Genomic DNA, 22,015 nt, shown 5'->3' on the forward strand with positions numbered 1-22,015 from the left:
AACGCCACTAAGATTACCAATTACATACGGTGTATATATATATATGTACGCGAACTAAAGTCAGTAATTTGAGTCCTTTGAGTTGGACTCTTGGTTATTTGCTTTGGTTTCCTCACTTCCGGTACTATCACTCTCTTCCTCCTCGCCACCTAGAACTTTATGCTTATTCTTTGTTGCAGCTTTCACGATTTGGACAAACGCTTCTTTCGTCAACGCAGATTTTAGTTTCATTTGCTCTTTTGAAAGTTCTGCTACTTTCTTTTGAGGTTGAAAACGCAAATCATGCAATGAGCGTGTGATGCCATCCAAGCAACTCCCGGTAGGAGAGTTCTCTTCTATGTCATTATCACCGTCATCACCTAACAAATACATGTTTCTCAATCTCTTAATTCTGTTATTAAGCTTGACAATTTCAATAGCGTCGCGCAATTTCTTACGCAAAGAAAAGCCTTTCTTAACGTCTGGTAAAATGTTGCTAGTTTCGACTCTTTTCGATGTAATCCATGGATCGTCTAACAATTCTGTAGCGGTTGGCCTATCAGTCGGGTCCAGTATCAAAGCTTTTAGAATAAAGCGCTTAGCATCAATAGATATATTATCCCAGTATGGCATGTGGAAAGTTACCGGGTATCTAGAAGCCGTACACTCTTCCATGAACCCCTCAACACTTTCAGCAATGAACGGAGAGTATCCACAGAGTAAAGTGTAAGTGATCACACCAACTGACCATATATCACAGGGTTTTCCATGTCCATCTTGTGTAAGTACTTCTGGCGCCACGTAACCCAACGATCCAGCTGCTTTATAAATTAAATCCTCTTTTCCTTTCAACTGTTTAGCTATACCAAAGTCCGCAATCACCAGAGGTGAATTTTCTGATTTGTCAACGTACAAAACATTCTCAGGTTTCAAGTCTCTATGAACAACGTTTTTAGAATGGATGTACTCTACAGCACCAAGGATCTGGACTATAATCTCAACAGCATCTATTTCTGTAAACTTCCCTCTCGAGAGAATTCTATCGAATAATTCACCACCAGTGGCTAATTGAGTGACAATGTAAAACTTATCCTTTGATTCAAACCAGTCTTTGAAAGAGACAATATTAGGATGACTCAGTTTCTGCAAAATTGATAGCTCTTCGTACAGCATCTGCAATTGAATATTATTTCCCTGCAAGGCTTTTTTCAAAAGGATTTTGATGGCTACATCTTCATTTGTAGACAACTTTCTTGCTTGTCTAACAACACCGAAAGAACCAGCACCCAGTGTTCGACCAAAAATATAATTGGTCCTGTTGACATAAGATTCAGGTTGACCGCTCAACTTGTTGATAAATTTGGCCACAGGGTGGCCATTTAGACGTTCTGGATCTTGAACCTCTACATCAAACTCAGAGTTTATGAGCTTTGTCTCCTTGGGCATTTTAGTAGTTACAATTGTCGGTGGTTAGCTTGAGAAAGAAGTTGCTGAAAGTCTCGGTAAAAACGTGCAGTCGAAGTTTAGCAAACGCCGATGTTGTTTTATACCAACAGATCAAACGAACAAAGACATCTGCACTGTCTCAAGGGGGCAGGGTTTAATAATAAGCCTCAATTGTTCTCTTCGCGCAGCCTTGAAGCGGGCGCTTTTCTAAAAGTGCTGCATGTGCTGAAAAGTCTCTGTCGTAAAATCCTTGCCTAGAGACCTTTGAATGGAAACAAAAAATATAAGAGAAGGAATGCCTGCATTTGAAGAGATTAAATTCTTACGGAATCAATGGAAGCTTGTGTTACCGCAGAAGCAAACACCGAGGATAAAGACATCTGTGCAAGGTTGATGAATACCTGAAGTAAGTGGGTGCGAGTCTATTGCAAATAGACAAGAAGGATGCCTTTCAAGGTTCTTTGCATCACTTAATAAATTATGAAAAGGCGACGAATACTAGGTCAATCAACCCTTCGTAAATGCCTTAGAGTATCTTACATATTAACAACAAACCGAATCGCATTATTTCTAACCAGCTTTTCAGAACTAATGGTAGCACATATTATATTCTTTAGAGACTTTGAGATGATACCGGATTTTCCTGTTGCTTATTAATAATGTCACCGAGTAGTATCTTTATCCTTGTAGCGGTCGCTCCGGCGGCTCCTATCGTAGTATTTATGTTAAAAGAAAGACATAAAAAGTAAGTAGTACCAATACCAATTCAACGGTTCAATTGTTCAATTGCCTGAGTGTAGTATCATAGATGCGTGCCCAGGAAAACTGGTATAACGTCTGTATAGTTAAGCGTCCCCCTCTAACCCGTGCGATGTGCCTGTCATTGTGTCAGTAAATACCAAGGCACGGACGGAAAAGCGAATATTTAGAGAGAAACCACAGAAAGGATATGGGGGATGAAATTACATAAAGAAGATGTATATATAGGTTTCCCACTCCTTCTTTGCTATTCCAGTTTGTTGCTTGTCTTTATACAGTAGAGCCACGCAATAAATACATTATGTTTATAGAATATTCCAGGTTACCAGGATTCGAAAGTATCAATGCGTCATTTTCCAGAGGCATGCTCAGACTGGCCAAGTTTACCAATTTCGCTACTAATGAGGAGAAATTGGAATACCTCAAACTTTTGGCAGGTCCTAACAAGCATGTTCAGAGAATCAGCGTCAAAGATTTCAAGGAAAATCCAGATGAGATAAATTATATCTACATTATGCTAATATCTATTTTACAAATGGAAGAATGTTTGACCGTTCTTGTTCAATGTCCGACTGTTTATTGGATACGATTCGGCTGGCCTGGAAAACAGGCCGTAAGCACTGTGAATTCTGCAAACCAAACACTGGCAAGCGCTTTCCATGCTGTTTTTACTCCCTATTTTTCAATAATGAAGAAGGTTATGGCCAAAATCAAAGACAACATGTTGCTTTTTGCCCAACCTTATGCTAATTCAAATAATTTGTTTATCAAGCATTTCCATGATCTCATTTTCAAGAACTCAAAAGAAGAAGCTGCAAGTGATACAATCCTATATTTAAGAAACAACGTCAATATTCCAAATGTTTTTTTTAGTAATAGAAAAGCAGTTTTCCATGGTGATCGTGTGAAAATTGGAAAATTTGATGGCCAGTTTTTAAGCTTTTCCTTTAAACGAAAAGTGAGTTGGTCGAAGTTGGATTCAGTGGATTCATTTGAAATCACTGCAGTGAACTATAGAGTACTCGTTAACTGGGAGAAAACGCCAAGAAAGATTTTTCTTCCTTTGAATAGTGACACAAGTAACCTGCGCTATATATCAAAAACAACTTTGAATGGAGAAGAAGGGAACCTTATCAAGGAAAAAACAGGAAAACCTCTCCATAAGGATGAAAACGCTTGCACTAACGAATCACCGTCCATCGAGTTTCCAGTTACGACATCAGCAAAAACAGAATATTTGCTAAAAAGTGATTTTTCCTTACAAAGGATTAATAAGAGCAGAGATCCTACCCTTCAAGAGCTCATGTTGAATAAGGCGCATTTGTCACGAGAAGACACTTTTTACGCCGAAAACATGTCCAAAAGAAAGCATTGCTCTTCTGATGCAGTTGCTCACGCTAATAAGTGTGACAGTGTGCCTATGCTTGTCCAGAAAAAGAATACTACTGATCTCCCTCTTTCAGTAATCGAACCGCTAAATCCTTCTGCAACTAGTAATAGAGAAGTTGTCTTAGGGGAAACCAAATATCAACCAAGTGTCAACACTAAAAATGAAGCCTCTGGGGCTGAAAAGATTGTATCGAGAAGAAGGGCAAACTGGATCAGCTCCAATCCAGCTCCTGACCCCTACAGAAAAGCTTCAATGAGCAAAAGCATTTTTTGCCCCAGTTTTAAAGACGTCTCGGAAATAGCGCCTTCCAAACGTATTAAATCAGCTTCTCCAAATTATACGCCTGATTTAGAGCAAAGTCCAAGAAGTCTCATTATAAAAAGCAAGTCTAAACCTTTCCAAAAGCATAACATTTCCCTGAGTACTTGTGGACGCTTTCGAAACAAACTGACGAAAGGGGCTTTTAAAATCAAATCTTGCTATCATAACTTGGACGCTGATGTACACAGGAACAAAGGAAATAATTTATTACAAAAACGTCTAATTCTTCAGGATAAAACCAGGAAAAAATTCGAGCAATTCAGGAACGATTTGCAAAGAGTTTCTCAAGCGCTTAGAGCTGCCAGAAAAAGCTGGGAAGAACATGGCTCCCATAATCCCATCTATTGACGGTTTTGTTGGTATTTAAAAAGACACTCTCGACGTAATAATCTGAAGCATAGTTCTTTCGCCCCTATGTAGTACACTACCACAATCATCGAAACTAAATTGAACACATCATTTAAATAAACTCCCTGGCCTAATCTTTTATAGACTAATTCTCAATGTAATATGTTTTTGTTTTTTTTTCAAAATGACATCTTTTCTCCTTTTGCTACATATAAAGCCATGCAGCGTCGTATTATTTACACTTCTCTTGTCGGCTTCCAATATCAAAGGAGCTCGAGCGTGTTGCCTCATGATCAAAGTAAACTGCCATCAATTGAAATTGAGATCTTTCCGGTTTGGTGCTAACAGGCGTGCCGTTTCACCATAAATGCTTCGCATTTGAAAGGTTGCCGAGTGTGCCCTGCTTGTGGATGTTACTCATTAGAAGGAAAGCCCATTTGGGTTTCTTCAAGGTGTAAGATGGGTATTATTCTTTTTATCACTGCATAGAAGCAACACTCAAGAAATGATCCGTAAAAGTATTTGAGAGTAAAGAATTTCGAAAGGAAATAGCAATAGCACTACAAACAATTTCATTAAAGTTTTAGATTTCTAAAAGGGAAAAGAGACGATATAAGATAATAAGCAAAAAACAACAAAGATTCTGACATTGAATGGACCCTTAATGTGCCTGATTGTTTTTATTTCGAGTCCCCTCAAGCAACCCTAAATTCATCGTCAACGCATTTGACAATGGATTTAAGTGTCTTTTATTATGAGCTACTCAATAGCAATAACCGATGACGTTGAGTTAGATGTTGCATATATTGAAACTTTTTCCTTTATAGACATATGCTTTTTTGTGCGAAAAACTACTTAAAAATGAATTATCGGTGCTTCAATAGCAGGTTAACACCTTCTATTCCGTTGATATTGGAAACTCTCACTTTTTTTTCTTCAAGGTAGTAGTGTGTAAAGGGTCCCTCATCTTGATGTTACGCCTTGACTTGGTTAGTACGAAGGGAGGCGCATGAGGAATCAGCCTTGGAATCAAGCTAGGTTGAAAGGGTTCGGAGGACTTCATCTTGCTACTGAGCTTGTATCAAGATGCGTCATCATTCCGTTCTGTCGGAATACAAAGTTAAAATCAGGCAACCGAAACAGTTTTTTTCCCAAAAGAGACATATGAGGTTGTTGCTTTTTCTTAAAGTGGAAGCCCTCGACCATTTTTGGAAAAGGGTCCGCCGCCGCAATAGAAAAAGCTGTTGACTTAATCACAGCTGACGTACGAAAAAAGCTTTCAGCGCTTTCATCAAGGTCGTGGTTGTGTGGATCAACCCATTGTGCCTTTTCGTAGCTTCTGAGACCACTTTCAATGTTGAAAAAAAAAATCCAAGACAACCTGCAACAAATTTGGGAAAAGGATATATAAAATAAAACAGCTCGTAGGTCGTTTCTTCTTTTATTCCAGGAGTTTTGCGGTTAATAAAACAAGCTAGGCGAAGCAGAAAATGAGCGGTTCCATAATTTCCTCAACGGGCACACTCCCCACATCACTAGCATCCAATGAGTCCTTCACTCTTTACTGTGGAAACATGGGTGTTATGTTTGAAACCAAGCCAACTCAGGCAAGTGAATACGCAAATATTTTGCGGGAGGCTTGGGGTTGTGGTCGAGGCTATGAATCTGCATTTGCAACATTGACTAAAACACCAAAGCTCGTATTTCCCTTGTCCACGACTTCTTCCTCGGACTCGAACTTACTAGATTGTGGCTATTCAACAACCATTAACGCTATGGACGATTCGAAATCGCCTGTCGACTTTTGGAATTGTGGTAGAACATATGTTAGAGAATACGCATTATCCGACGCGTTTTCGTTGAGACCAACTAATTTGATACAATACTTTGTATTTGCTTTACTCATTTTGTGTATTTTTCTGTAATAGGTATAAACCATTATTTGGGTATATATATACACATACCGTGCATGCATGAACTGATCACTCGTGCCATTACTGTTAAGGTAGTCTTTCAAGAATATAATGCTAAGCGTAGTTAACGAGTTCCAATTCAAAGTCATTGTCGTGGGTGTTCGTCTACTTGGTAGTTGTTCAAAGATTTTTATTGAGACAAATCTTCATGGGTTTACTTGCCATTGACTCCTCGCCAGGTCGAGCTATTGGTAGACGTAGCAATATCCAAATAGAAGTAATAGGGATTGAAGAGAACACCGCTTCGTCTCATTAATTATATTGTGTATGATAATCAGTACAAAACAAGAAAGTGCTTTTTTCTTCTTTAGCTGTTTTCCACTCTGTACAGTAATCTTGTGAATGATGATGATCTTGTAGACAACGCTAGAATAAGTTTTGAATTACAATCTTACAATTTTGGTGATTCTAAGATCAACACTTTAAATATCAACAATTAATCGGGCGTGTGGTCTAGTGGTATGATTCTCGCTTTGGGTAAATTTCTGCGTTAAAACAGTAAGATAAAGCATGCGAGAGGCCCTGGGTTCAATTCCCAGCTCGCCCCATTATATTTTTTAAGTATTTTTCTTACTTGTAACAAGGAAGAATTCAGTGCATCTAATCTTGTTGTGTCAGATGTGCGCATGTCTTTGAACATCAGTTTCATTTGGTATATATATTGTTTTTTTTTTCGTAGTATGTATGGTTATTGAATATGCAATTCTAAATATGCTGGATAAAATGATCTGGTATGACAATTCTCCTCTGAGCACCTTGTTCTTCTTCCCGTCCTTGCTCAGAGTTTGGTTCGTGGCTTTCTACTGTTAGTTTTACTGGAATACTATTTTCCTTTTCATTTGAATTGGATATCAAAAATTCATAGGTGGAACATTTTGATTCGCCGGAAGTATTATCGGTTTGTTGCAGTGGGAACGTATACCACGTGTTGGATGACGCTGGCATTGATGCTGACATATTCATGTTCTGACTAGACGCTATTCCCACATCATGAGAAATTGTCCTGGTAGGAATTAACTCTGTCTCATTTGTAGATACATATTGATTTGCTGTCGTCCTTGCTGTCGTTGTTGTGCTAGTGGTAGCGGTTGTGGTGGAGTTGGACGTAAAAGTGGTTTGAACGACGTTACCTTTTTCATCAAAGACAGGCAATCTACATATAGGACAGGTTTGAGAACGTTCCATCCAGTTTTTTAAGCATGACAAGTGGAGTATATGGCCACAAGGTAACCTCTTTGGTTTCTTGTTTTTATTTTTCCACGTTTGTTGGTTCGGGGAATGAATTAGTTCATCCATACAAATGATACAAATGTTATCTTCATTTGCGGAATTTTGCAATTGTTCTACGGTGACAGTGATAAGAGTATCGTCCAGTTGTTTATTGTTTCTCCATATTTTCCACAGAGTCGTAGCACTTTGGTATAATGCCAAGACATCCCATACGACATCCTTCAGAAGCATCATTGGCATTCTAAATGGTATTAACATTGATAGATGCAGTGCCGTTTTCAAGAATCTTGTGAAAACGTCAATTGCCTTTTCATACATAAATTTACCTTCCAAACCGGTGAATTGTCTATCGTCGTCATCGTCTTCGTCATCATCATTATCCAGCACTGCATGGGGCTCTCCAGAATCAACTTCGTCTTCGAGTCCATCCTGGACAACATGGTTGTTTTCAGTAGATTGGCTCTGTTGTGAACGATAAAATTCCCAGAAGTTCAAAGAAGTTTGTAGGAATAAATTGAGCAAGTCAATCAAGAGCATGGTAAATTCCATCACTTGCATCAGATAGAGGGAGGTGGAGACGACATCGATATTTTTGTTTGTGTATATGGATGAAATGCAACGTGTTATGATCTGGTAATCTGCGAGCGCCAATAGCACGAGGTTGAATGAGAATCTACTAAAGATAAGGGTTTTCATCGTGGTGGAATCGTTAATGGATTGTAATAAAGCTTCCAACCTATCCTTTATGATCCAATGGAACACTTTCAAATATAGTAATAATAATCCGAAGAATGCCACTGTGAAAAAGTATCTTTCGTGGAACATCGAAGACATGAACAAAGTGTTTATGATGGTAAACGGTAACCTTTCAAATATATGCTCGTGCTCAATGAGCCTTAATTCGCCAAATAGCAATTTCGTCAACAGCTGCCATAGCAAAGTAGAGTTCAATAGGATGAATATTGATAAAACCATTAGATTAAAACCTTCATTTAGTTTTAACGTTACCTGCAAAAAGGATACACTTGTCTTGGTAGCAGAGTATATACAATAGAATGTCAACAAATAAGTGACGACTATGAATACAACGAGCTGTTTCCTTCTATTCTCAGGCACCATGTTATTTTTATAAGTCTTCTTCCCCTTCCCTAATGAAATTCAGTTGATAAGACGGTTTTCCGGTGCAAAAAATACAACGAACAAAAATATTGGAGACTAGCCTGTATAGCTTGTATTCGAACAGTTTATGCTTATGGTGCAGATAGAGGTTTTAATTCCTTTTTTGTGAGTGCAGACTTTTAACGTCTACTATATTTTCTGATTTGGGCCCAATAGCGTACTTTTCTAGGTGTCCTTATTTTTAATTTTTCCGGGTATTTAAAGTTCAACAAAAAAAAGGGCAGTAGCAAAACAGATGGCCTTGGAGTATATAACAGATAGCATGCTGTCATTGAGCCGAGTCTTTGAAAGGAGAAGCGCTTTCACACACCACAGTCTAGTATATGCATAATGGTAAAGAAAGAAAGAATGTAAAAAAAAAAGAAGACGTAAATTACATATATGTGTGTATATAACTGAGGTATGAAGAGATAATTCAGGTTATAATAATGATACAGATGTTGATGAAAAATAATGAGGACAGAGAAGCATAAATTGTGAAAGGGGGGACAGAGAGAATGCTCTTTTGTTTTTTTTCATTTTTTATTGCCCTTTTTTTCCACTTTCAGTAACAAAGCTTTATTTATATGAGGCAAAACACCACCGGAAGCGATAGTGGCTCTAATCAAAGAATCTAATTCGTCGTCACCTCTGATGGCCAATTGCAGATGTCTTGGGGTAATTCTCTTGACTTTCAAATCCTTGGCAGCATTACCAGCCAGTTCCAGCACTTCCGCAGTTAGATATTCCAACACAGCAGTCAGATAAATGGCAGCTTTAGATCCTACCCTTGTTCTGCCCGTGGCGTGTCTCTTCAGGTAACGCTTAATTCTACCAACGGGGAACTGCAAACCAGCTCTGGCCGAGGAAGATTGGGATCTTAACGAACCGCCATCTTTAGCGCCAGACTTACCTTTACCTCCATGAGCTTTTCCGGACATTGTGTTATTTGTTTAAGTGTGTCTGTAGTGTAGGATGAGTGTTTTCGAACCAGAGTATGACAGGGTCTGCAATACAGTTCTAGTTTTAGAGGTTGTGTGTGTGACTCCACCGGTTACTAGTTCTGCAATTAAAAATAGCTGTTTGTTCTGTTTGTTTGTTTGTTTGTTTTGTTTTGTTTTGTTGTTTTTCGTGCGCGGAGCAAATACGGCGGCGGGTTACACTGCGCCAGCGCTAGTATTGAGAGGACGGACCATGGCGCTGGTAAAGGGTCACTGCATGCCGTTTAGAACGGCTCACATCTTTGATAAAGCCAGCACCATCCTGATAAACAACGTTGCTCTCGTCGGTGTGGTGGAGCCCACTGTCGTGCTGTTTTGTCTGGTTTCAAGGTGGCAAATAGTGGTCTTTTTCTTCTCTCGCCGGGCGGCAGCGTAAATGTGTGCAGCGGGTAACCAAGCCGAGGTTAAATTAAATTAAAGAACGTGCGGGGTTTCATCACATCACTTTCTTATCACCGGCAGCAAGCATGCCGTATATATAACAGTACACCGACACCTTGCGGCAAGGCAAGGTAAGACAACGACAAGCGTTATGAGAACATGTATTGACGTCCCTATGATCCTCTGCAGATTGGAAAAGAGAGAATGCAGACGAGAGAGAGAGAGAGACAGTACAACTGAAAAAGGATAGCAATCTGCCTGCTCGGCGCGTATATTTTCTTCGCATGCGACGCTCTGTTTCAGGACCTGTGGTGAATACCTGCGACGTTAATGATGACACAAGTATGGTCTTTCGTCCTTTTGACCTACTCCTCTAGCCTGTTCTCATCTCAACCGTTAACACATACCATACCGCACTGCTGAACTTCACTGCCGCCCACCTACCTCGGCCACTCCCGTTGACGTGTGTAATGACAAAAACAGCAGATCCCTTCCTGTCTTTTTTTTTTTTTTTCATTTTCTTTTTTTTGCGGACCTATTGAATTTCCTCATCAGGAAATGCCGCAACCTCATCCGTTTTCGTTTCGCTTCTGCTTCGTCCTCCGCGAAAATCTTGTTAGTTCCGCGAATATTCCACTGGTGTTTCTGTGCAATGAGCCTTTTTTTCACTTTTTTCTTTTTCCTTTCGTCTGAGAATGGCTTGGCTGTGGGATTACTCGATTTGGCATTTCTCTTAGTAAGATCCAGACTTACAGGGATTTTATTACCATTATTGCCATACTACTGTGTTATTGTTAGAGTTCTTACCCACATTTTTATATAAGTCATAAGTGGTTTCGCGGGTTCTATAATATCATTTTTTGGCTTGTGACTTCTTAAGAGAACCAGGATAAAGAATTTACACGCAATATAATATATCAGTAATGGTACGTCCGTTATGTTCGAGAGTTGTTATCGCTTGTATACTCGTAATTTCTCGGTTTTTAGTAGTGCCGATTAATGCATGGTCGCCCACAGATAGCTATGTACCGGGTACGGTGTCGTGTCCCGATGATATAAATCTGGTAAGAGAGGCCACGTCCATYTCTCAAAATGAAACCGCATGGCTGGAAAAGAGAAATAAAGTCACTAGTGGCGCTTTGAAGGATTTTCTGACAAGAGCCACTGTAAATTTTTCAGACAGCTCTGAAATTTTATCCAAATTGTTTGCTGATGACAATAGTGAAAACCTCCCCAAGGTTGCTGTTGCTGTTTCAGGCGGCGGCTATCGGTCCATGTTGACAGGTGCTGGTATTTTAGCAGCGATGGATAACAGAACTGAAGGCGCGAACGAGCATGGGCTAGGTGGCCTCTTGCAGAGCACAACATATCTATCTGGTGCCTCCGGTGGTAACTGGCTGGTCGGTACTTTAGCCTTGAACAATTGGACTTCTGTTCAGGACATTCTCAATAACATGCATAATGACGATTCTATTTGGGATTTGTCTGACTCTATTGTTACTCCAGGCGGTATTAATATTTTTAAGACTGCCAAAAGATGGGATCACATCTCCAATGCTGTTGAATCGAAGCAAAAGGCAGGTTACAATACTTCTTTAGCTGATATTTGGGGCAAAGCCCTGGCCTATAATTTTTTCCCCTCCCTGAACAGAGGCGGTATAGGCCTGACCTGGTCTTCTTTAAGAGATTTCCCGGTTTTTCAAAACGCTGAAATGCCTTTCCCAATTTCTGTTGCGGACGGAAGGTATCCTGGTACAAAAGTTATCAACCTAAACGCGACAGTTTTCGAATTTAACCCCTTTGAAATGGGATCTTGGGATCCTTCTTTGAATTCATTCACCAATATCAAGTATTTGGGGACCAACGTTTCTAATGGTATCCCACTGGAAAGAGGAAAGTGTACTGCTGGTTTCGATAATGCAGGTTTCATCATGGGTACTTCCTCCACCCTATTCAATCAGTTTCTTTTGAGGATAAATTCCACTCATCTACCGGGTTTCATCACAAGATTAGCAAGGCATTTCTTAAAGGATTTATCTCAAGACTTCAACGATATTGCTGTCTATAGTCCAAATCCATTCAAGGATACGAAGTTTTTGGACGGTGACTATACTACAAGTATCGTGGATTCAGACAGCTTATTCTTAGTTGACGGCGGTGAAGATGACGAAAACGTACCTGTTTTACCACTTATTCAAAAGGAGCGTGATGTGGATATTATTTTTGCTGTTGATAATTCAGCTGATATGAGAATGGCTTGGCCTGATGGTTCCTCTTTAGTCCATACCTACGAACGTCAATTCGTTAAACAAGGCCAAGGTATGTCTTTTCCATACGTCCCAGATACGAATACTTTTGTTAATTTGGGTTTGAACAAGAAACCAACCTTTTTTGGCTGCGACGCTAATAACTTGACTGATCTTCAATACATCCCACCTTTGGTCGTCTATCTACCTAATGCAGAATACTCTTTTGATAGTAATCAAAGCGCTTTCAAGTTATCTTATTCCGAATCTCAAAGAAGAAGCATGATTCAAAACGGGTTTGAAATTGCGACTAGAAATAACTTTACCGACGATCCTGAATTCATGGGTTGTGTTGGTTGTGCCATCATGAGACGTAAACAACAAGCGTTAAATATCACTCTGCCTCCAGAATGTGAAACCTGCTTCACGAACTACTGCTGGAATGGTACTCTGGACACTACCCCATTACCAGATATCGAAAAAGATGTTCATCACTCCTTTATCAACGTTGGCCATTATTCTAATAGCACCATGGAGCAACAAGAAGATCATCTCATTGGGCCTGAAGCTTCTAAATCATCCTCTTCATCTTTGTCTTCTCCAATTTCGTCAGCTACGGCAACCCTTGAGAAAAAGGCAACTGCAAATTCTGGATCACATTCATCTGGAATAAGTGCAAAGTTCGCTGTCTTAATGATACTTGCTGTGTCCATCTTTACTGGAGGGGTATGATATATCCCACATATGAACAGCATAACGAACACGACAACAAAAGCATAAACTTACAATTTGAAAGTTACGAAACATAAAAATAAGAAGACTGGCAAGTCATTGAATAAAAACACAAAAAAACGGAATATCCCCCTGCATTGCATGATGAAGAATCTTTTTTGGATAAGGCCAAGTTGAAGCATCTTCACTAATAGTATTTGAACGTTTATACATAGTAGATCTCTTTTTTAAAATATATCTATAACACTAAGTGTAATAATAATTTTACTTCATTGAAAGCCAGGTCAACAAATCCAAGACTAAGTAACCAGCGATTTTTAGACTGTAGTCTTTGTCTAGCTCTACGTATTGTTATTAGAGGATAAGTGTGACTTCGAGCAGTTTAGTCAAGAATTTCACAAAGTTCTAACAGAGGGGTCCCATTTCGTAATTCTTTCTCTTTTTGTTTTCCTTCCTTATTAAAAGATAAATGTCGTGCAGCCTACAGCACTGTTCCTTCTCTGCATCTGCTAAAAAGAGGAATACTAAGATTACCCTCGCCATATTCTTGATATAATTTTCCACGGGCTCGAGACTGAAAAAATTTCAGAAAATTTTGCAAAAAAAAAGTGAAAGCGATGAGATGAGCTTCCACTGGTTTAACGTTGTCAAAAGGCAAGTTGTTAATTAATCTTTATCATTAGTTAATAGTACACAATCAGGAACATCCCCAGGCCTTTAATAATGTCATCCCCTGCTTCCAGGTATGTCACTTTCCAAGGGTCGCAAAATTTTAGATTACGGATCGTCTTAGCAACATTATCAGGAAAACAAATAAAAATTGAAAAAATCCGTTCAGGTGACTTGAATCCTGGTCTGAAAGATTATGAAGTCTCCTTCCTAAGGCTGATTGAATCGGTTACCAACGGTAGTGTCATTGAAATTTCGTATACTGGTACCACTGTAATCTACAAGCCTGGTATTATAGTTGGCGGTGCATCTACCCATGTTTGTCCTAGTTCCAAACCAGTGGGTTATTTCGTGGAACCAATGTTATATTTAGCTCCATTTTCAAAGAAAAAGTTTTCGATTTTATTTAAGGGCATAACCGCATCTCATAATGATGCAGGTATTGAAGCTATCAAATGGGGGCTCATGCCCATCATGGAGAAATTTGGTGTAAGAGAATGTGCCCTACATACTTTGAAAAGAGGCTCTCCGCCACTAGGTGGTGGTGAAGTACATTTGGTTGTTGACTCTTTGATTGCTCAACCAATCACGATGCATGAAGTAGATAGACCCATAATTTCTTCAATCACCGGAGTAGCGTACTCTACAAGAGTAAGTCCGTCACTCGTAAATAGAATGATCGACGGTGCCAAAAAAGTATTGAAGGACCTCCAATGTGAGGTTAACATAACAGCAGATGTTTGGAGAGGCGAAAATTCAGGTAAGAGTCCAGGCTGGGGTATAACTTTGGTGGCTGAATCCAAGCAGAAAAGTTGGAGTTATTTCGCCGAAGATATTGGTGATGCAGGCTCTATACCTGAAGAACTTGGTGAAAAAGTTGCTTACCGTTTATTAGAAGAAATATCGAAAAGCGCTGCTGTCGGTAGAAGTCAACTTCCACTAGCAATCGTATACATGGTCATCGGAAAAGAAGATATCGGCAGATTAAGAATTAATAAGGACCAGATAGATGAAAGGTTTATAACCCTCTTGAGAGATATAAAGAAGATCTTCTGCACAGAAGTCTTTTTGAAACCAGTTGACGAAATGGACAATGACGACATGATAGCAACTATCAAGGGTGTTGGTTTTATAAATACAAGTAAAAAGATTGCATAGAGTGTTTTAATATTACTTTTCCAGAGTATTAAAACCACTATATATGAGTTATATATAATTATTTGAATATAACTATATATGAACGAATTGTTCAAGTTGGAGATTCCTTGAGAATATTATTAGCCCAGCCAAAACATCCTTCTACTCCATCAAAAGCATCGGGAATATATTCCAAAAAGTATAGAGTGGGAACAAAGTGCTTATAATGGTGTATATATATGCTACCCACCGGACCGATTTTTTATTGTTCACCATCATCGTTAAAGTCTAGATTGATCCAGCTTGGCCATGCCAATTCCTTTCTCAAAAAATCTTTGAAAATCGTGAACATAAATTGTTCTAATTCCCCAACACTTCTTAGTATAGAACCCTGTCCCTGATACTGCTCTCCTATTTCCGTTTCAATCTTCATACTTCTTACAATAGATATTCGTTCTAACGGCTTAGTAGCTGCCAGAATTGGTCCTTTAGGATCCAAAATAATTTGACTATCATCCAATGCGGGATCGCTAACATCACACAGAAAACTGAAGAATAGTTGCTTTGATAGATACGCTGCAATGCAAAGAGAATGTAGCCCTATATCACTAATAGAAAGTTTCACTGGCAAAGTCATAAACTTTTCAACGGGATAATTTAGTACAAGATCGGCACCTATTGTAACAAGTAGGTCACCCTTATATTCGGCCTCTAATAAAAACTGTACGTCATTCGGGGACGGCATAATTACGAGTGGCTCGGAATCTTCATTAATATTTTCTTGATTGACTACACGATGTTCAATATTGGCGTGTTCGTGTTCGTTTTTGTTATTGTCATTTTCTTCTGCCTCATTGTTCTCGAGCTCGTCTCTTATGGAGTCATAAAACTCGTCGAGAGGATCTGTTATCTCTTTTAGAGTTATCGCAGGACCAACTTTTCCCAAATCGAAATCCAATACTCTAAGATTACTTACGTAGCTTGGTAGTTGTGTAGTCTGCAAATATGAATTTAAATGTTTTCTAATAAGATCATTTAGTCGATTATCGGATTCTAGTGTACTCCAGTTGATATCAAAGGACATTTGGGGTTATTTAAGCCAGCTTCATTGTGTATTTTAAACATTATGCACTATACATGGCTTTTTTCTCAAGCCAGAAAAATCGAGGTTAAATCCTTGGAAAAACTAGCGTTGGCTATAATGAAATATAACAAAAGAAACTCAAAGGGCAGAAAGCGAAAAGGCATCGTGGAGAATGGTTATAATAACAAGTTGCTTGCAGACTTCAGTACTCTTCAGGAGAGCAGCTCTCAAGCCAGTTCTAAAGTGTCCATTTAAAAGGCATTTTTTTGGTTTAGGCACCGGTAATCATGCTATTAGGGAACAACGGTATGTCTTACGCAAGACCGTTAACACGCATCCTAGTACTGTTTATGCAGCTGTTTCTGAGGTTTCTGAATACAAGGAATTCATTCCTTATTGCATTGATTCATTTGTGGACAAACGAAATCCCGTAGATAACAAACCTGTAATTGCGGGGCTTCGAGTCGGTTTTAAACAGTACGACGAGGAATTTTCATGCAATGTCTCATGTAAAGAAAAGGTAAACGGGGATAACACTTACACAGTTGTTGCTGAAACTATATCTCATAATTTATACGATCTATTGTACTCGAAATGGACTATAATGCCCCACCCAACTAGACCAAATGCGACCATGGTAGAACTTTTGTTGCGGTTTAAATTTAAGTCTCGGATATATAATAGTGTTTCTCTGATATTTGCAAAGACTGTGACCGAATTAGTGATGAACGCCTTCGCTAAAAGAGCATACCATTTGGTAAGGCAGGCCATGTTAAAATCTTCATCTAAAGAAACTCCTTCATGATTATTTCAAACACGATTTCGGCTGAAACAGATATCAGCTGAACAGAATGTTGGTCTAGGATATTGCTGGTAAAAATATGCACGGTTGACTTTTTCGAACTATATATGTAAACAAATTTCTTGTATGTTCTTGTCTTTAATAGTATATAGACTTTCTATTAGGTTCCGATAGGAATATGGGGCGCACATATGTATATTATTTTGCTAAAGCTTATTTATTTATTTCGCCTCAGTTAACAAATCGATATATGGATGCATAACTTGATATGTTGGCAAGGTGATAATTGTCTCGATGCGTGTATATGCGTGCCACTCGAGATTACTATGATCAAAAGCGGCTCACGGTGCAAGCGGAGACCTTACGCACTTTCGTCTCTGGTTCAAAAGGCCAGATCTCCGAGTCGCCATTGAGCACTATAAAGGAGAGAGAACACACCGTGGCATGATAGCAACTAATCCTTACCATCCAGTAATTGGTCCAGATGAACACTCGGAGGACGGTATTTTTTGGTTTTTCCTTGACTAACGTTGGACTTCGGCGTAGAGTTGTCTCCAGAATCAGGGCCTAAATTATATGATGTGTAGTTGAATGGATTAGTAGTATTATTATCTGAAAACTTACCAACTATCTGGGCAGCAGTACGTTCCTTAGGAGTGCTAGATAAGGACTCAAACATCTCACTACCATTGCTTTGCTGAGACCATGTGTTAGAATTATTGGCATCGCGCTGCAGAATCTCAGTTGGAGAGATAAACATAGAAGACCTAAAGTTTTCATTGGTGTCCGTAGTATTGTTCAATAGGTTCAGAACAGATGAGGATCCTAGGGTATATAGACTCATACGAGACGACTTGTCCTTTAGAATCTTTTCCGATATATCACTCTCACCAGAATGAGAAGAGGTTTCGCTGTCGTCATCATTAGAGTTCGATTGGAAATAGAAGGGGTCGTATTGGTATTGGCTTTCCAAATTCCTCAACTTGTTTTCCCTTCTAGCACTTCGCCATGACTTTACAGTTAGAACAATCCAAACAGCTGTTAGCGACAATAGAATAGCACCTAGACAGCTTGCAAATGCAATAAATACAGTGCCGTCAGGATGACGCGCCTGATAGATGAATCCGTTTCCATCTGTGATTGGGATATAAACACTAGAAGGTGTGATAGACGAAATTGAAATTCCGCTCTGATTGCTGGCTATGCTAGAGTTTGAATATAAACTCGAACTTGCACTTGCAGTGATTTTAGGCATGTTGGTTTTAGAGGTAGTACTGTTACTTGAGGTAACATGTTGGCTGGTGACTGAGTTTCGGCTAGACGATTTCGTTGCCTTTGTTGTAGAAGTGGTCTTACTAGAACTATCATTCGCTTTTGTACTAGTTGATAGAGAAGGCAGGTTCGCAGCGGAGGCAAACTGAAAGTCTTGTAGAACGAAGAAATTGAGCAGTAGCAGCACTTTCCAAATGGAAATTTTTGGCAGTTTCATTGTGTGGTAACAGACTTATGTTGTCAATTGTTCTCCCGTCAATAGCTTCAGAATTGCCTATTTTCACAGTGAAGCCTTTTTTCGCTAAGATGGGGCTTAAAAGTAAAGAAGTCTTAGAGATATTATGTATCCTACATCCTTATATTGTAGGAAGAATAGTTTTTCTCTTTTTTTTCTTTTCTGGCAGAGTAATTTCGATAGATCAAAAAAAGACATCTAAAACAGGAAACTGGTGTGAGCCTGTTTGATTTAGCTTAGCATTTCGTGGCTCTGCTTTGACGGCAGCAACGCTCCCCACAGATGGCGTTGTGTTGATAACTTTTCGTGTAACTCTTGTCCATGATGTGTATTTATTATTTTTTTCGCGTTTCTGCCGTGCTCACACGGAACGCGAAAATCGCCAAAACTTAAAGAGGCGTAGAAACAGGAAGGGCTTCAACTGTGTTGCTGACTGGGCAAGCAACTATACCATGCCTCCAAAAGATCGAAAGAGAAATGATCATTTTCCAGACGTTAACAGGAGTGTCAAGTAACGGTAATATGTCAAAATAAAATTGTATCTGAATTATACTGTACTATATACTGTACTATACTCTTCTAAAGTTTTAAATACCTTCTCATACGTATATAAGTATCTTCCTGGTACCGTATGCGAAATATGATGCTTGAATGTTTTTGTTTTTGTCTTTTTCTTTTCTACTTTAGAATCTCCAATTTTCATCTACTGATTCTATGGCCCATTTGAATTTTTCCCTTAAAGTCTTTGTGAAAATTTTTTCTATTGGAACGTCAAATTTTTTGCAAAATACCACCGAAAGTCTTGGGTCGATATAATTGATTTTAGAAGTTCCCAAAGAAACCTGGGAGTTTTCTTCTTTGTCCTTCAATTGAATGGAACTAGTCTGAATACGCTGTTCTAACTTCTCTACTTGTGCTTTTATCTTTTCCACTGAACTCCAAGTTGATTTCAATTCGACTTCACCAGTTTTCAATTCGTTTTCGAACTCCTGTTTCTTTTCCTCAACTTTTTCTAGCCATTCCTTTAGTTGAGTCTCGGGCAATAACTCTTCCTTTTCGAATTTTCTCTTGTCATTTTCTCTAACAAATTTCCGCTGGCACTTTTCAATTTCTCTGTCAATAATTCTTTTATGAATGGTAGCTTCATCCTCTTTTGTTAAATCTTCGATTTCTTCGAAATATTTTGGTTCCTTTTTCAAGAGACCCTTGTCCAGCTGTAAAATGGCCCTTTTGCAGCGAACTTTTTGCCATTCTAGTTCTTGTATCCTATTGCTGGCCTTTTCCACCGTTTGTGCATGCCCTTTGGTGACAGTCCTTTGATGGTTACATAAGATAGCGACAGTCCTATTAGCTGCGTTATACTTCAGTAATTTCTCTGCCACAGAACCTTTATTTGGAATCAAATCCAACTGGTCTTGCATGGTCTTGGAAGCATTGTAAGTACGGAAAACTTTGGCAGTCAGTCCCGGCATATAGTTTTGCAGATACTTGTTCAGTATGGATGGGTCTAGACGGTCAAATAATTGGTGACCCGGTTGCTTGGGTGGTCTCTTGAAGATTGTTAGATTTTTAAAAACTTGTTTGTCCACTTCCACCTCTTGATAGAATCTAATGGAATCTTTACCAAGAAAATCAAAAATAACAGTATTTGGGGGTTTCAAAGTAACGTGTTCGTATCTCAATGAACAACACCCCACGGTGTCAGCCTCATCTTCAGATTTTTCACCACCAGCTCTTAGGGCAAAGACGTCAATCAAATAAATGGCAACAGCTTTTTGACGCTCTAGCATGACTTTACTCTTCAAGTTTCTTGTGTAGTCTCTTCTAATGGCGTCGATGTGAGATTTTAGTTGTCTTGCCTTCTCAAATTTCTTGAAGTCACTTTGACCCTTTAACGATGAATTTGCCGCCAACCTGACGTACTTGAAGGAATTGAAGATATTCTCTCTCCACATGGCCAACCATTGGACGGTGTTGTCATGTCTTATTTCCCCCCATTTGTGTCCCTCTGGGGCAGGTGGGATAGGAGCGTCTTTGCTTAGGTTCAAAACGATGTCTTCAGGATTAACTCTTCTTTTCAGTTTACCGGTCTTGGGGTGAGCACCACGGCCCCTAAATAAATCGGGGGGTTCTACTTTGAAATTCCCTACTTGCTCCTTCCTGCCATCCAACTCACAGAATTTGTAGTCTTCTTCAAACTTTTCTCTCTCCAAACGGATCTGTTTTTTTTCTTGAGATGTCAATTGCTTTTTCTGTTCCTTTTGCACTTGGAAATAGTCGAACATCTTGGTGAAATCACAACGAGAAAACTCCTTTAGTTCAACGTTATTTAGGGTACCACCGTTTTCCTTCAACACCTGTAAGAAATCGTTAAAGAAATTTTTCTGAAAAACAGGATTCTTGGCATGGTCACTTTCTAATAACGCAGCGAAGAACCCGGCCACCTCCTCAGCTTGTGGAGGTAGGTCTACTGGGTTGCCGTCGTAGTATAGTTTAATGTGAGATGGTAAAGGTTGGTACGGTGGAGGAAATATGACACCGTTATGTTTGAGCGTGGCCCATTTTATGGTGTCATCTTCGTTTTCCTTTTCCCACCATTTATATTCGTCCTCTTCATCCTTTAATTTTTGGTCTTCCGCCTCTTGGTCCTCTTCTTCCTGTTTCTTCTTTTGTTCTTTTTTCTTCTTAGTTGCCTTTACCTTGACATCGCTATTTTCCTTCTTGATCTTCTTAGGTTTTGGTGTCGTAGTTTTCTTTTTTGGCGACGGTGGCGATGACAATGGTTCAGTCTTTATTCTTTTGGTTTTTTTTTTCTTTGAAATTTTAGAGATGGCCTCATCACTGTCATAAGGGTCAGCATCGTCATGGGAAGAGGCAGAACTGGCGGAATCAATCTTTCTTTTCCTCAAGGTTTGGGACAGTGGGACGTCGTCATCATCATCTGAAGATAAGTCACGTTTAACTTTCGAAGCAGCAGCGATGGTCATTTTTACGCGTTAGACGTATACGTTTCGTGTCCAATCCTCTCTTTCTTTGTTTTGTTTCAACACAACAGCAAGAGCGAAAAGTTCAAGTAACCAAAGAACGGAAAGAACGGTGAACACTTGCAGTCGTATTAGACGGAGAAAGGACGTATCAACTCTCAATGGATAAGCAAAAAAATTGACTGTGTAAGAAAAGGGAAAAGAACGTCTTTGGCAGTTTTCATTCTTTTTTCTTCGTTTTTCATTAAGACTGGAGCGGCGGGTACCCGGACGGCTGGCGGCTGTCCTTGAGGTACGGAAGGTCAATATATACGTATATACGCACGCGGTGTACGAGAGTAGATTTTTGTATTAGTGAATGATTTATGAGTATGGTATTTGAGTGCTTACATATTGAATGCGTCGTCGGCGGCCAGGGTCTGCAGATTCCACTCGGTCTCGAAGTTCGTCTTCAGCGCGCCCAGCTTATTGATAATGCTGTTGCAGGCGTTTTTCAAGGCGTCCTTGGGGTCGTAGCCCTCGGTGGTCTGAATTCTCAGCTTGAACCGGGCAAAGAAGGGGTGCTCGACCTTGTAGGCGGCAAACAGCACCTTCCTGTCGTTAAGCAGCTCTGCGCGAATCAGGTTGCCCAGCGTGTGGTCCTCCTTCTCGAACGTGATCACCACGGCGTTGGGGGCCTTGGTGTCGGGCTCGATCTTTAGCTTGGACTCCCCCTCACCCAGCAGGAATAGTTCAAATCTGTCTGGAGCATTCATGGCGCGGCGGTGTGCTAAGGTAAGGTGTTTGGCTCGGTGGCTGACTGGGTCTGCTGCTCTGCTCTTCTCTTCTCTTGACTGGGTCTCTTGTGGATGCCAGGGCACCTAGCCTG

General features: G+C 39.7%; 12 protein-coding genes and 1 non-coding gene across 13 annotated transcripts; 6 read left to right on the forward strand and 7 right to left on the reverse strand.

The window, feature by feature from the left end:
• Nucleotides 1-60: 60 nt before the first annotated feature.
• CMK2 (calmodulin-dependent protein kinase CMK2) lies at nucleotides 61-1,425 on the reverse strand (the record flags this gene model as incomplete). The annotated part of the gene is made up of 1 exon (XM_018365514.1): nucleotides 61-1,425. One exon carries the CDS (start codon nucleotides 1,423-1,425, stop codon nucleotides 61-63), a length of 1,365 nt encoding a protein of 454 aa, XP_018221769.1.
• Nucleotides 1,426-2,485: 1,060 nt separating this feature from the next.
• IRC10 (Irc10p) lies at nucleotides 2,486-4,243 on the forward strand (the record flags this gene model as incomplete). Its single annotated transcript, XM_018365515.1, has 1 exon — nucleotides 2,486-4,243. One exon carries the CDS (start codon nucleotides 2,486-2,488, stop codon nucleotides 4,241-4,243), a length of 1,758 nt encoding a protein of 585 aa, XP_018221770.1.
• Nucleotides 4,244-5,733: 1,490 nt separating this feature from the next.
• DI49_2388 (uncharacterized protein) lies at nucleotides 5,734-6,168 on the forward strand (the record flags this gene model as incomplete). Its single annotated transcript, XM_018365516.1, has 1 exon — nucleotides 5,734-6,168. One exon carries the CDS (start codon nucleotides 5,734-5,736, stop codon nucleotides 6,166-6,168), a length of 435 nt encoding a protein of 144 aa, XP_018221771.1.
• Nucleotides 6,169-6,658: 490 nt separating this feature from the next.
• Nucleotides 6,659-6,763, forward strand: DI49_2389. The gene is made up of 2 exons: nucleotides 6,659-6,695; nucleotides 6,727-6,763. It is a non-coding gene; the product is annotated as a tRNA-Pro (tRNA).
• Nucleotides 6,764-6,921: 158 nt separating this feature from the next.
• HRD1 (E3 ubiquitin-protein ligase HRD1) lies at nucleotides 6,922-8,565 on the reverse strand (the record flags this gene model as incomplete). Its single annotated transcript, XM_018365517.1, has 1 exon — nucleotides 6,922-8,565. One exon carries the CDS (start codon nucleotides 8,563-8,565, stop codon nucleotides 6,922-6,924), a length of 1,644 nt encoding a protein of 547 aa, XP_018221772.1.
• A 575-nt stretch (nucleotides 8,566-9,140) lies between these two features.
• On the reverse strand, nucleotides 9,141-9,545 carry HTZ1 (histone H2AZ; the record flags this gene model as incomplete). Its single annotated transcript, XM_018365518.1, has 1 exon — nucleotides 9,141-9,545. The coding sequence occupies one exon, from the start codon at nucleotides 9,543-9,545 to the stop codon at nucleotides 9,141-9,143; it is 405 nt and encodes a 134-aa protein (XP_018221773.1).
• Nucleotides 9,546-10,909: 1,364 nt separating this feature from the next.
• On the forward strand, nucleotides 10,910-12,964 carry PLB3 (lysophospholipase; the record flags this gene model as incomplete). The annotated part of the gene is made up of 1 exon (XM_018365519.1): nucleotides 10,910-12,964. One exon carries the CDS (start codon nucleotides 10,910-10,912, stop codon nucleotides 12,962-12,964), a length of 2,055 nt encoding a protein of 684 aa, XP_018221774.1.
• A 723-nt stretch (nucleotides 12,965-13,687) lies between these two features.
• Nucleotides 13,688-14,791, forward strand: RCL1 (rRNA-processing endoribonuclease; the record flags this gene model as incomplete). Its single annotated transcript, XM_018365520.1, has 1 exon — nucleotides 13,688-14,791. One exon carries the CDS (start codon nucleotides 13,688-13,690, stop codon nucleotides 14,789-14,791), a length of 1,104 nt encoding a protein of 367 aa, XP_018221775.1.
• Nucleotides 14,792-15,032: 241 nt separating this feature from the next.
• Nucleotides 15,033-15,854, reverse strand: MDM12 (ERMES complex subunit MDM12; the record flags this gene model as incomplete). The annotated part of the gene is made up of 1 exon (XM_018365521.1): nucleotides 15,033-15,854. One exon carries the CDS (start codon nucleotides 15,852-15,854, stop codon nucleotides 15,033-15,035), a length of 822 nt encoding a protein of 273 aa, XP_018221776.1.
• Nucleotides 15,855-16,026: 172 nt separating this feature from the next.
• Nucleotides 16,027-16,659, forward strand: COQ10 (ubiquinone-binding protein COQ10; the record flags this gene model as incomplete). Its single annotated transcript, XM_018365522.1, has 1 exon — nucleotides 16,027-16,659. One exon carries the CDS (start codon nucleotides 16,027-16,029, stop codon nucleotides 16,657-16,659), a length of 633 nt encoding a protein of 210 aa, XP_018221777.1.
• Nucleotides 16,660-17,110: 451 nt separating this feature from the next.
• On the reverse strand, nucleotides 17,111-18,145 carry CSI2 (Csi2p; the record flags this gene model as incomplete). Its single annotated transcript, XM_018365523.1, has 1 exon — nucleotides 17,111-18,145. One exon carries the CDS (start codon nucleotides 18,143-18,145, stop codon nucleotides 17,111-17,113), a length of 1,035 nt encoding a protein of 344 aa, XP_018221778.1.
• Nucleotides 18,146-18,846: 701 nt separating this feature from the next.
• On the reverse strand, nucleotides 18,847-21,150 carry TOP1 (DNA topoisomerase 1; the record flags this gene model as incomplete). The annotated part of the gene is made up of 1 exon (XM_018365524.1): nucleotides 18,847-21,150. One exon carries the CDS (start codon nucleotides 21,148-21,150, stop codon nucleotides 18,847-18,849), a length of 2,304 nt encoding a protein of 767 aa, XP_018221779.1.
• A 383-nt stretch (nucleotides 21,151-21,533) lies between these two features.
• Nucleotides 21,534-21,902, reverse strand: RPB11 (DNA-directed RNA polymerase II core subunit RPB11; the record flags this gene model as incomplete). The annotated part of the gene is made up of 1 exon (XM_018365525.1): nucleotides 21,534-21,902. The coding sequence occupies one exon, from the start codon at nucleotides 21,900-21,902 to the stop codon at nucleotides 21,534-21,536; it is 369 nt and encodes a 122-aa protein (XP_018221780.1).
• Between the last annotated feature and the right edge of the window lie 113 nt (nucleotides 21,903-22,015).

This window comes from Saccharomyces eubayanus, chromosome XV (assembly GCF_001298625.1).
Source record: "Saccharomyces eubayanus strain FM1318 chromosome XV, whole genome shotgun sequence".
Lineage (NCBI taxonomy): Eukaryota > Fungi > Ascomycota > Saccharomycetes > Saccharomycetales > Saccharomycetaceae > Saccharomyces > Saccharomyces eubayanus.